The 13466-nt window shown below is 43.5% G+C and overlaps 1 protein-coding gene across 1 annotated transcript in view; it reads left to right on the top strand.

The window, feature by feature from the left end:
* Nucleotides 1-12813, top strand: part of LOC129769107 (tubby-related protein 4) — a 125909-nt gene extending 113096 nt beyond the window's left edge. Inside the window, exons 3-13 of the mRNA XM_055771147.1 lie at nt 4397-4561; nt 4630-4812; nt 4896-5172; nt 5231-5517; nt 5584-5808; nt 5871-6099; nt 6159-6293; nt 6352-6488; nt 6542-9163; nt 9230-9421; nt 9710-12813. Of these exons, the coding sequence (XP_055627122.1) occupies nt 4397-4561; nt 4630-4812; nt 4896-5172; nt 5231-5517; nt 5584-5808; nt 5871-6099; nt 6159-6293; nt 6352-6488; nt 6542-9163; nt 9230-9421; nt 9710-9826 (4569 nt within the window). The 3' untranslated portion in view covers nt 9827-12813. The remainder of the gene's footprint in view (nt 1-4396; nt 4562-4629; nt 4813-4895; nt 5173-5230; nt 5518-5583; nt 5809-5870; nt 6100-6158; nt 6294-6351; nt 6489-6541; nt 9164-9229; nt 9422-9709) is intronic.
* The last annotated feature ends 653 nt before the right edge of the window (nt 12814-13466 follow it).

The following is a 13466-nucleotide window of genomic DNA, read 5'->3' as shown; positions in this document are numbered from 1 at the left end:
TAGAACGTTTTTGCAGTTGAGTTATTAACTAAAGAAAAAGTTGATGAAGAGAAATTGATCAAGTCACTTACACCCTTTTCCTTCTGAGCCCCTCAAATATTTTCAATGGTACAGATTTTGTTGCTGATTTTTGGGATAAAAAGTATAGATGAAAATAACTATCACCTTCCTACACAGATGAATATGTGGCAACACTGCTCGTCACAGGTAGAATAAAGTTAATAACGGCCCAACCGTTGTTGCGAGTGAACAATTGCGACTGTGACTTTTTTTTATTCTCTCACTTGGACTCTCTCGTATCGGAAGGAGAAACATCTTGCATCGTTATATGCACTAGAGATGAAACGGACATCCGGTATCCGGCCTATCCGGCCAGTTTTTGCTATCCGATCGAATGCCAAATAGTGACTCACTATTGGGCCGTATACCGGATATTAGAAAAAATCAATTATTTCTCATTAACACAAAATAAAACATTTTATTCAAAATTAAATTGATATGAACTCATTGCATTAATTCATGATTTAACAACTTTTATTATAAATGGTTTAATCGACCGATTACGCTTTGCTTCCTACACCAGGCCAGCTTCAGAGAACAGTTTTTCACTGCAAACATTACTGTCAGGAGGTGAAAGATAAACTCTAGCAAACCTTGCCAATTGGGGGATCTAGTTGGAGTTTAATGACCTCCAACCATAATGAACGTGATTGCTATCGATTCGAAATGTTTTCGCATAACAGTCGATTTCGTTAGCAATGGGATTTTTTTTCCTGCACGCGACTCTGACTATATTTGATTTGTGGTGATCCCTGAAGACAGTTCCAAGTTTCTTCTAATATTGAATCAAAATAATTGATTGATGTTTGTTGCTAATTTGAATTCTTAGTACTTACTCGATACTAGTCGAGTAAAGTATTTCAATATATCCTCAAAAAAATCATCATTTTAATAGGAAATCCTTAACAGAAAAAAATTGTTCTATATTCCTTGCAAAAAACTTGATACTCTTTTAACTTACACACACTTACACTGAGCTACAGTTGTTTTCTCTCAATCAACAATCGTGTTTATTAATTATATCAAGCTTCAAACTACCAAATATGTAAGGGAAATGGGGGGAATATGGACCGCCTAAGCAAATCACCTAATATTTCCAAACCAATACGGTCTAAATAAAAAAAATCACATTGTACACTTAGCTACACTTGTTTTCTCTCAATCAACAATGTTTGATCATTATATCAAGCTTAAAACTACCATATATCTTAAAATAACATTACAATTTGATGCGGGGTGATTTGGACCGTCTGTGGGATGATTTGGTCCAGTGTGTGTTTCATCGAAAAAAACATACTTATGTTTATGTAAAGTGATACAAGATAATATTACAATCAGTAACAATGTTCTGGGATCGATACAAGGTGTCTTGGCCAGATTCCTGACCATAGAAATTGCATTGAGACCATTTCGAATCCATTTCGTTTTCCTCCACATGTTGAATTTTTCCAAAGTTTTTTTTTACGTTAGGTACGTAGGGTGCAACAATAGAAAGAGATGACATTATAAAAAATCCAAGTTGAGCCGTACTTTTCGAGATGGAGAGGTGGTCCAAATCACCCCGTATATCCAACTCACCCCGTGTTACCCTAATAAAATGAAAGAGATAATCAGAGAGAAAATTTGAGAGCATTAAGACATTAAAATTTGATGTGAGGTGATTTGGTCCAGTGTGTGTTTCATCGAAAGAAACATACTTATGTTTATGTAAAGTAATTCAGTAAAATATTACAATCACTAACGGTGTTCTGGGTTCGATAACGAGTATCTTCGTCAGAAGCCAGACCAGAAAAGTTGCATTGAGACCATTTCTGCATGAATCTTTTCACTGTTGTTCGAGCATTTTCAAACACTTTCGATGCTATGTACAAAAAAACTATTTGCCTAAGCGATATAGAACCATTTTCTCTAATAATTTGCGAATGCAAACAAGCATTGCTTTTGGTCTATAAGTATTATAATCAGACGCAGGATTAATGGGTTTCAGAATAGCTATAACTTTGATCTGTCGCCACTCATGGGAGCAATGTTCTGCTCACGAAAAACATTGAACAATTTTAACAAACGTTTCTTCGCTATATCAGGTAGGTTTTTCAATAAGTTGAATTTGATCCTCTCTGACCCCGGAGCCGAGTTGATACATGACTAAACTGACCAGACGTCCCGCGTTACGCGGGACAGTCCCGCATTTCAACAAAATGTCCCGCGTAAGATTCCGTCCCGCGAAACGTCCCGCATTTCGCAAAAGAAACCAAAATGTCCCGCGATATCAATATATTTCAATATCACAATTTGATCATGTTGATTTTCTTAAATTGATGAACCTCAAAAAAAAACTTTTATTTGGCAGACTGTTCAAGAGCGCTTCTAATGCATCCAAAGATTAATACGTTGAGCTGGTTCCATCGCACCGACATTGGGCTTTTGTTTAGAAAGTGTCAACTGGAAGCGGCAGTAACAAAATTGGAGGATGATTTTTATAAAAGTCCCCTATTGATCCGCAGGGGCAACGTGAGTCAGACGAAAAGCTCATCTTTGGTCCCCTAGCTCGGTCAGGGCTCAACGTTTTAAATAAGCCGGAAAAACTAGTGTATACACGACAAGAAGAGGCAGAGTTGTTTGATGAAGTATCGTAAATGAAGCGCTGGGCGGTCTTACGGAAGTTGGCCGGAAGCTGAACCATGGCCGATGAAAAGACGTACATCGGCGTGTTATTTTACCTTTTCGTGGCTTTGGTGGTCGTCTGTCTCTCTATCTTGGACATTCGCCCAAAAGTTTTCCATCGGGCGCAGCTGGAGAATGTTGAGAAGGTTGGTGGTCTTCGCGACAACGTTTATCTCCAGCCGATCCATCCTCCAGTGATCTTTTGGCATAATGGGCTGATCCTAGGTTCGGCATAAAGACCACATCACCTTCCCAACTCCAGCAAGCACTTCGTACTATATATCTTCCCGTTCATCATATGACTCGAAAGAAGAGCGGCTTGGACATTCCCTTCACGTCTGTCAGAGAAGGACCTTCTTCGAGAACATGATGTGAATGATATATTCGACTTCATCGCTTACCTGGGGAACGTAAAGTACCCGGTCCCCTGTCATTCGTTGTATTCTAGCATCAAGTACGTCTCGTCTTTCATTATGAGTACGGAAAGAAGTTTTTCACTTCTTTCGCCGGAAAGAAGTTTGTCACCAGCACCTCAAGCTACTCCTTCTAGGGTATTGCCTGCTGCTCAGATACGGCCGGTCTCGTCTGTCGCTTCCGCATAAAAATGTCCATTTTGGCCAGATTCTTCTCCACCGTTTGGCCGGTTGCTTCGATCTCCTGGCTTAAGGAGCGGCAAAGAGATGATATTGTAAATACCAGATCGGCTATATCTGGCGGACACAAAGTGCCTCAGGATGTCCAACTCCTTCGCTGTGGGGTGGAGCTTACAATATGAAAAAATCATCAAGTTGCTTGACAGTGCTGCTGCTGTGAATCAACAGTCTTGAATCATTTTTGTTGTAGACTTAATAAACGTAAGATATAAAGGAAATTTGTTCCTATAAATTATCTTTCATCGCCATCCGAAATTAGTCCATTTTTTGAATGCATACGTTAGCACTAAAATCGATGAAAAATGAATTGGAATTTTCGAGCAATCGAGCATTCGGTAATTTAAAAAAAATTGTAGAATTTGAATCGCGCTTGCCAGGCGTAAATGCTCTGATTGAGCGAATGATTTTCGGGCGTGAACAAAATCTAAACCACCGAAAAATCACAACTGAGTGCCGATACTCAGAAAAAAATAATACTGATCAGTTTAGACTCGCTAAACTGTGGTTTATGTGCACATAACGTTTTGTTTTTTGTGTCCCGCTTTAGACCTCTGACCATCTGGTCACTTTATACATGACAGAAGTGCAAGAGAAAATTCAGCCATACCAAACGAAGGCACGATATCATCAGGGAAACGCTTCGCCTGAGCATCGACAGCATTGTCATGAACTAATCCATCAAGAAAATTTTATTCTTCTAATGGGGGTAACTCATGAACTAATGCCGCTGATTCTGCGTCCTTATTATTTGTGATGGCGAGCTTGAGCCATCTTCTGATGAATCCGACAGAAGGAAAGCAGGTTTTCCAATCGTTTTCTCATTTAGAAAAACGAAATAAAAAGAAGTGAGACCGAGAGGATGAAGCGCGAATAATCCGGGCCGTTGCACGGGACGGGGAAAACTAATTATATTTTTCCATAAATTCTCATACCTGACGGCGGAGGAGCCTTGGTTCTTTGTTTTATGTGTTGAAGTTGTTTAATTTCGATTCTTGTTTTTTTTTCTTTTTTATTTACAGGAGGAAGGCTGGAAGTTGAATCGCACTAACTACTACCAGGAGGGATGGCTGGCGACGGGAAATGTTCGCGGCATTGTCGGTGTTACCTTCACGACGTCACACTGCAAGAAGAATGTAGACTACCCGCTCAGGACGAACTACAATCTTCGGGGGCACCGGTCGGATGTAGGTGTTTGCCTGGGGGTTAGGTTTTAATTGTTTAGCACACTAATCGTCCGTTCTCGTGCCAATAGGTTATCCTGGTGAAATGGAACGAACCGTACCAGAAACTGGCCAGCTGTGACAGCTCGGGAATCATATTCGTGTGGATCAAGTACGAGGGTCGGTGGAGCGTGGAGCTGATAAACGATAGAAACACACCGGTTACACATTTCTCGTGGTCTCATGATGGTCGTATGGCGCTCATTTGCTATCAGGTATGCGGTGTGGTGTGATGTGATGAGGAGATGATGTTGTGCAAACGGGGAACTAATTGCTAATTGGTTGATGTGCGTTTCAGGATGGCTTCGTGCTGGTCGGTTCGGTGGCTGGCCAACGGTACTGGTCTTCAATGTTAAATCTCGATGCGACAATCACCTGCGGCATATGGACGCCCGACGATCAGCAAGTGTACTTCGGTACCACTCAGGGTCAGATCATTGTGATGGATGTTCACGGGGCGATGGTTTCGCAGGTGCAGCTGTGTTCGGAGGTCGGAATCACTGCGATGGCGTGGTCATGCGAGAAGTTTAAAATGGAGGAAGGTGAAGACACCGAGCCTGGCGTCACCAATGCTTGTATGTTTGGACATTGTTGAAGATGTACTGTGCTTCAACGTTTCTCTGTTTTTTGCAGCCAAACGCTCTTTTGTACTAGCGGTTAGTTTTCAAAACGGTTATATCTATTTGTTGAAGTCTTTTGATGACGTTTCCCCGTGTCACATACACACCGGAATGAACGGTGCCTTGGGGTTTGTAATGGAGTGGAGTAATTCACGGGAACTGTTGGCGGTTGCCGGGAGCGAACTCGTGCCCGGATTACAAATAACTGATGTCAACGGTGTTTCAGTATACAATAACATACTGAAGTTTTACACTGAATCGGGTAATCTACTCTACACTGCGAGGATACCCTGCAATACGGTAATAGTAGTGAAGCTGAATGTTCGGTAGATCGTCCGATTATGGTAGTTTCGTTTTACGTTACAGACTCCGGTATCGGCGCTCACTTGGGGCCATAACGACAAGCGAATTTTCATCGCTACCGGAACACAGGTCCACATCGCGTGGGTCTCCCGCCGGGTAGCGTCTCTGCAGCTGTTCTGTCGATTGCAGGTACAATCTTCACTCGTCTCGGAAGCAATGCTTCCGAAGCTACCGCTTCCAGGACGAATCAAAGCCTTAATAGGTAACTTATTTGCTCAAACAATAAGGGTAAGCTTTTGGTGCGTGAATGCTAGATAGACAAAATCACAGAAATCGTGACATATTTTCAGTGTTGTGTTCCCGATTTGAAGTCGCTGCGCGAGTTTGTGTCTCGACCTCCGATTTGCTCGACACGATTGCACTGTACAATGATACGACACGATGACGAAGCCAACCAGAGCTCGGGCACATGCTACACACTGTATCTGGAATTTCTTGGTGGCCTGGTGCCGCTTCTAAAGGGCAAACGTACGTCCAAAATCCGACCAGAGTTTGTAATTTTTGATCCCCAAATAGATGGTACGTTTTTGCGTTTATGCATTATGACATTATGACCATGATTTCGTCCCATGTTCCAGATGTATCCTCGTTCTGCACGTATTCATCGGACTCCACGAATACAACCACCAAAAGTTCTTCTGCGTCGAGTCACTCGACCAGTGGTACCAACGGACGATCGGACAGCTCAGAGAGCGACGTAGACGATGGTTGTCGTATGTCTTCTGTTATCCCGAGGTCGCAAAGCACTCTCATCAGGCTCGCTTTTTTCAGGATCCCCCCGAATGTCCAGGAAGCGAAAGGCACGCTCAAAAAAGCGACATCCCAGCAATAGTGATCGATCTCCCAATCAGAACTCCGATTCCACGGAAAACAATGAAGAGCTAGCTTACCTGGATACTCTCCCGGAGGTATTGTTCATTAATTGGTTGCGTGATTTGAAAATAATTTTCTATCATTTTAGCACGTGAAGCTAGTGGAAGTGACATCTAACATTTGGGGCACCAAGTTCAAGATCCATGGCCTGGCGAAAACTCTGCCAGCCAACCTGGGCCAGGTGACCTACAAGACGTCTCTGCTGCATCTACAACCACGCCAGATGACGCTCGTTATCACGGAACTACGGGACGACTTTCCACCTGGACCGGATCCGAACTTCAATCCCAACATCTTCTCGGAGGACGAAGAAGATCACGTCCAGTTGCATGCGACTAGCAGTAGTCGCAAGCTGACGGAAACAGCACCCCCTATTGCGCCAATGTCCCCGAGACCCAATCGATTTCCTTCACGACCACGTCGTCCGACGCCTTCCTCTCTAGCAACCGCATCAAGCTCGAGACCCTCGATGCCTCAGCTAGGACCACAGTTGGCAAGAGCCGAATCCTACGAAGATGACCCAGATGCTCCGGAGGCTGCCGAAGCTCCACGAACGGTCGCCACCCAACCACGCCACGGTATTAGTTATTCTAGTCTAGTTAGCCAATGCAGTAGACCTTCGTCTGCGTCCAGTAGTCAATCCCGGGTAGCCATTTCACCACTCTACTGCGAGGGATCGGTACCGACGCTTCAATCGCCAAAGAATGCCGTCGCACCGAGTGATATAATCTTCGATAGACCGCCAGCCGGCCAGACGACCCTGATGAGCTATTCCAGCAATACCGACTACGTGAACAACATGGTTCAAGTGAAGAACGCCCTGATGTCTTCGGATCATAACCGCGTCAACAATCAGTCCCACGTGAATCCTGTTCCTCTGAATCTGAACCTTAATCTCGAACGAATGGAGGCGAAAGCAGCCAGCGGTAGCAGTCGAGATCAGACGCACTCCGGAGCAAGCTGCAGCAAACTTGGGACTCCTAAGAAACAAAATCTAAAATATATCGATGAGGAAACTCCCTCAACGTCATCGGTCACGCCAGTGGTCTCAGAAACAAGTTCCGGTGATGCCATAACCACAGCCTCTAACAAGACCAACACTGTGTCCTCCATGAAACGGACACCCACGGTGATTTCGATGTCTCCGGTGGTGGCAAGCGGAATACCCGAATCCATAACCCGCAGCTGCAGCGTAGGCTACCTAGACAACATGGAAATCGTCCCGAGCGATGCCGTTCTCTCGGTGATGCGAAAGGAAACCCCCTACAAACGGTTGGTCTTGGTCGACAAGAAACGGCAGAAGAAATACAAGCGGAACTTCGACGATCTTAGGAAAACCCGCCTGCAGCAAGGTTGCAAATCGAAGAGCCTAGATTCGTGCGACATCCTGCAGGATGCGCCGAACATCAACCGCGATCTGATCAATCTTTTCCGCCAGATGCCCAAAGTGAGTGAACTATCAGAGAATGAGACTGAATGCTCGTCGTCCGACCAGATCGAGCGGATGCGCTCCCCGGCGTGCCCGACGGCGGGCTCTTCGGGCGGGACGACTTCCAAGCGGCGACCATCGATGAAGTTCCCCGGGGTGAACGGATCGTGTCAGCCAATTTCCAAGACCCCTATACTGAACCGCAAAGAGAAGCCGAAGAGCTGTTCGATCTGTAAAACGATCTCACCGACGGTGAATTCAACCGAACTGGTGTGCGTGAAGTGCCGTAGGAATGGTGGCGGTAGCGTTCAAAGAGCCCAAGGGGTGAATGAGGTGGACAAGGAAAACAATAGCGTAGACGACCAGGAGAATCATATATACGTGGATATTGTTAGTGCAAAGCCTCCGCAGGCTCCTCCAAAACCGAGACGGTCGATTTTGGAGCAGTATATAAGTTCGGCATTCGCCAACCATGGGGATTTAGTTTTGCAGGAAGGTTCCAATTGTGGTGGTGGTGGTGCTGCCGCGGGGTGCAGCAAAAGTTTGTTCGACAAGAAAAATAATAATAACAGCAGTGGGGACACGAACGGGTCTTGTAGCACACCAACGAAATCCAAAGCGCGTAAAAATTTCGAAATTGTTACCAGCTTCACCGACAGTCCGTTGTTTAGTCGAAGACATCGCTCTATGAACCGAGGCGATTCGGCGAAGTGTCCAAGTGAGAACAACACGCTTGTGATGAGTCGAAAGAACGCTGAGGTCCTGGAGAGCGGTGAGACTCGAAAGAGCCGAAAGAAGGACGAATCCCCTAGAAGACATCGGCGGAACGACAGCTGTCCTAGTAGCAACGGGGAAAACAATAACGGTGAGGGACCTGCACTTCAGCCGGTGGAAATAACTCCCGTGGAACAAAAGGCGACCGTTTCGTTGCACACTCAAGCGCTCACCACCCTGGAGAACATTATTAGCCGACTGCGGGATTTGGACGAAGGCCGCCTAACGCCCCCGTCATCACCTTCCAACTCACGACTGCCACGTAGCTCGCCGGCATCGCCTGCACCCAGCAAAAAGAGCAAACGACACCAAAGTGCTTCCCCCATTCGGCACATCCTGAACTCTCCGCTGTTGAATCGTCGCCAACGAAAGAAGCAACCCACGACGGAAAGTTCGGACGACGAGAATCAACTGCTGAATCAAACGGAGGAAAGTAGCGGAGGCAGCACCACCAACAAACAGTATCGGGATTTAGAAACGTTCCAGAAGGCGCAACTGAGACAAAAGGTATATTTGGGGCCCCGGTGCAAAACGAATCAGAGTTGAATTAATACGTTTCCCAATATTTCACAGCTGAAACGAGGTAAAATCGAACCGAATGGAACCAGCTCATCCCAGCCGCAAGCTCCGGTGAGGCGGGAATTCGTGATGCACAATAAGGCCCCCATGTGGAACGAAAACAGTCAGGTATATCAGCTGGATTTTGGTGGACGAGTTACGCAAGAGTCTGCCAAAAATTTCCAGATTGAGTTCCGTGGCAAACAGGTAACACTATAAGCGTAAAGTGTGGTACACAAATTACGTAACGCTAAAAATGCGGTTTTTGAACCCCCTCCCCCTCCTCTTTGTAACAATAAGTAACGTAAGACAAACCACCCCCGATTTCCTTTACTCCCCACTTATTAAAACATGGTACTGGGCCGCTAGTTCAGGAATAGTGTTTCATTAAGTTATGCAACCCCGATCCACTTCCCCCCCCCCTTCTCGCGTTACGTCATTTGTGCACGACACCTAAAATATTGTTTATTCAAGGACTTCCCCTCCACGCAACAGGTGATGCAATTTGGCCGCATCGATGGAAACGCGTACACGCTGGATTTCCAGTACCCCTTCTCGGCGCTGCAAGCGTTTGCGGTAGCGTTAGCAAACGTTACCCAGCGTTTGAAGTGAGCTGTTGCTGTTCGGATGGCCACCCGCGAACTGTGTGTAAATTAAATCATTAACATATCACGTGCATTACATTATTTGTTATTTATAATTCGGCGGCTTTCAGCTGCTTTAGTACGAGATGAAACGACATACATATGTTCGAATATTGATCGTTGTGTGCGCAGCTTTGTGGAGGACATTTATTCAGTTTCACGGTCATCATATGTCCACGTATATTATATTGTTTTCACGCTGTGAGCTTTGGTAAATGGGTTGTCTTTGTGCCGAATACGTAAATATGGTACAGTAAATCGTCGCGGAGAGCATTCGAGATTTAATTGTAAACAGCTTTCCACATATCATTCCATTCCGATAGAGGTCCTCTGTGGGACCGAATCAAATTTTCGAGTGATGCCACACGTTCATTATAATCTGCTGGTACATTAGTAGGAATAAGCCAACAGAAACACTAGCATGGCCTATAGTCTAGCTAAAAGGAAAGAAAGAAAATTGTAAATACTTCAAACGCCAAATAGGAAAAAAAATAATATATCGCCAACAAGCGATTGAATCTACGTGCAATATCTAGTTACGCAAGCTTTATTCTCGAGAAAAAAGCTTTCCGTTTGCATTGAAGTTATCTTGAAGATATTTATTTGAACGAAAAAAAACCTAGTCTAATTTCGCGTTTATTGTCGTGTAAACTGTTTCTAGTCATTTTCGCGCTTATTTTTCACGTCAACGTTCCTGTAGTCTAACTAAGCTTCCCCCCGTTCTCGTTCTACTTTTTTTCTTCTGTTGTTACTCGTTTGTCAATCTGTTGAAGGTAATATATTTTTGAAACTCATATTATTGAGCAGTGTTATGCTCGTCGTAACTAATCCAGCAAGTTAAGCTTCAATAAAAAAAACTAGTCGATAAGATTTTTTAGTGGAATACCAAAGTTATTGAACTGACGATAGCAGCAACCGAGCAAGAAAAACAGGAAGTGGGTTATATCTATGGTATAACCGCAAGGGTGACGTAGGACTATCGTTGATTTAGAGATCATTTGTTTGAAATTGAATCTAAATCCATTCTGAATGAATGAATAAATGAATATTTGGGGGACTTCGAAAACGAGAGCGTTATGTTGGAGGCACAAGGTTTTATGCATCCAATATAGGATACGAAAAACCTTGTTCTGAAGAATAATCTTCAGAAGCTTTCCTGCTAACTGTACTTGATTGACAAATCACAAACCCAAATGTATTATATGGATATTTTATGGATAGAAAACATTAAAATAAACTCTTCCGCTTGAATGTAATTTTCAATTCCAAGGGGAACTGGCAGATTATTTTCCAGTAACGATTAGATATTTCCACATTTTCCTCGATACTGGAAGCCCACCAGTAGTTAATACTAACTCGATAACCACCTGTTAATAGCACTTGATTGAAAAATATTTGGTCACAGTGTTACATGGATAGAAAACATTAAAATAAACTCTTTCACATGAATGTATTTTTAAATTCCCAGAGGATCTTGGAGATTATTTTCCACCAATGATTAGATCTTTCCTAAACTTTCTCGATGCTGAATGACATCCAAACGGAAAGAATTCCGCGCGTGTATGTGTCGATCCTTCGCCGTCCATCTCGTCCAGCACGTTAGGCAACGATGTTGTCTTGTCGATGTCCTCACGAAAAATGAATGCGTCTCACCACCAGAATATCGCTTAAGTATGTTTTGTGTGTGTGATTGACGATGGCAATTTGGAAGGCAATCTAGAGGGGAATGAACTCTCTGAGCTCGAAACTTTCGGCGACTGAGCAATAATCGATTGCGTGCGCATACAATATTGGATACGGAAATATCCTACTGATGGGGAAGAATAATCTTTAGAAGCTTTCCTGCTAATTACACTTGGTTGAAAAATTACAAAATCAAATGTTTTTGGTCGCTGTGTTATTTGGTTAGAAACATTAAAATAAACTCTTTCACGTGAATGTATTTTTAAATTCCCAGAGGAACTGGCAGATTATATTCCAGAAATGATTAGATATTTCCGGAACTTTCTCGATGCTGAATGGCATCCAAACGGAAAGAATTCCGCGCGTGTATGTGTGTGTAGCGATGTCTTCCCGGGGAACCGTTTGTGGCATCACTCTCCTCCTGATGAATTCCCTTCTGGCCTAAGGTGCACAAACAGGCTCTTGGTGACACCGTTCATCCGCGCTTTCATGATAAACGAAGAGCTCAGCGACAACATGCTCCAATCGCTGTTCAATTAGAACTGAGTGGATTTCCGAGCGGCGCTCGCTTATATACCGATTGGTGATTTCAATAGCCTGTTTTGAGAACAATTTTAAGGCTATTGAAACAAGTTTTTGGATCAAAAAGTAACAAGTATAGAACGCGTAGACATTTTATCTTTCGAATGAAGTGTTTATCATACCATTTCGTTCAGTTGTTTAGGAGCTATTAACGCTCAAAATCTCGGTCTCCGGCGTAACGCTTTCGGTTTCGAAACTTTGATTTTACACCCCGGTATAGAAATGAAAGACGTAGTCCTACGTCAAAAAAAAGAATTTGTTAACTGATAAACTAAATATGTATGAAATAATCCATCCAAAGCTGGAACATTTGAGCACACGCAAGCGTAACTCGCAACAATACTACAACAAATACTAACGTCCGTTTTAAGTGAGAGAACCCGATAAAAAAATACACACACGCATACATAACGCAGATGAGATCCCGATTTTTTGTGATAGCCAGGCGGCAGGAGGCAAAGCTTTTGTACTTGTTTTTTTATGAAACAAAAAAAACATTTTGATCATCTAAGAAGGTATACAGACAACAATAGTAGGATTGATGCTATACGCAGAACTTAACGAATCTAGCGGATATGCTAAACAGTGTACTACCAAACAGTAAGATCGCTGGTCACAAGATCCAAGTGAAAATCGATAACTGAAATCTGTGTATACACTCTCTGTCAAGAAATAAAAATTTAATGTTCTGAACCGAAGCGTGTGTGCGTTTGTTATTAGAGTTTTTGAAAGAAATGTTGCATTTTCAATAACGTTATTCACTGCGAATCATATCTGTCTCAAGTAGTCTTCAGAAAACATACGCAGTGCTGCGCTTGAGTTTAATTTTCCTCAGCGCGCGTTCAAAACAAACACGTATTCTCTCTTGGTGCCTAGTGCTCAAAATTCATAAACACGGCAGCGCAACATGCACCCGGCGCAGAACTGGGATACTAAACATCTCTTCTCACTTGTGTGATGCGCGCTTCATTCTACATACACACACATACACACACACGCACACACACACACACCACATACACATTAAATTCTAGCGCCCACTTTGTCTTCGCTCGCTCAGCAAATCTTGTTACACATCAGCACCGCATTGCATTCTGAAGACTGATCTTAAGCATATCCCTTGTTTACTGACGTATCCGATACTCGTGAGCAATAGAATTATCTAACTCTAGGTTGATCTTCATCGTGATTCCAATCCACTATCGACTAGGAAATCCAATCCGCAAACCGATTTGGATGATTTGCATACCAATAGAATCAGAAACTCTCTGAGATTAGTTTGATATGATATACAGGGTTTTCCATTTCGGGCTTCCGAAAGTATACAGCCCTGCGCTGACAAC

Source organism: Toxorhynchites rutilus, chromosome 1 (genome assembly GCF_029784135.1).
Source record: "Toxorhynchites rutilus septentrionalis strain SRP chromosome 1, ASM2978413v1, whole genome shotgun sequence".
NCBI lineage: Eukaryota > Metazoa > Arthropoda > Insecta > Diptera > Culicidae > Toxorhynchites > Toxorhynchites rutilus.
This window is presented reverse-complemented; position numbering and strand designations above follow the sequence as displayed.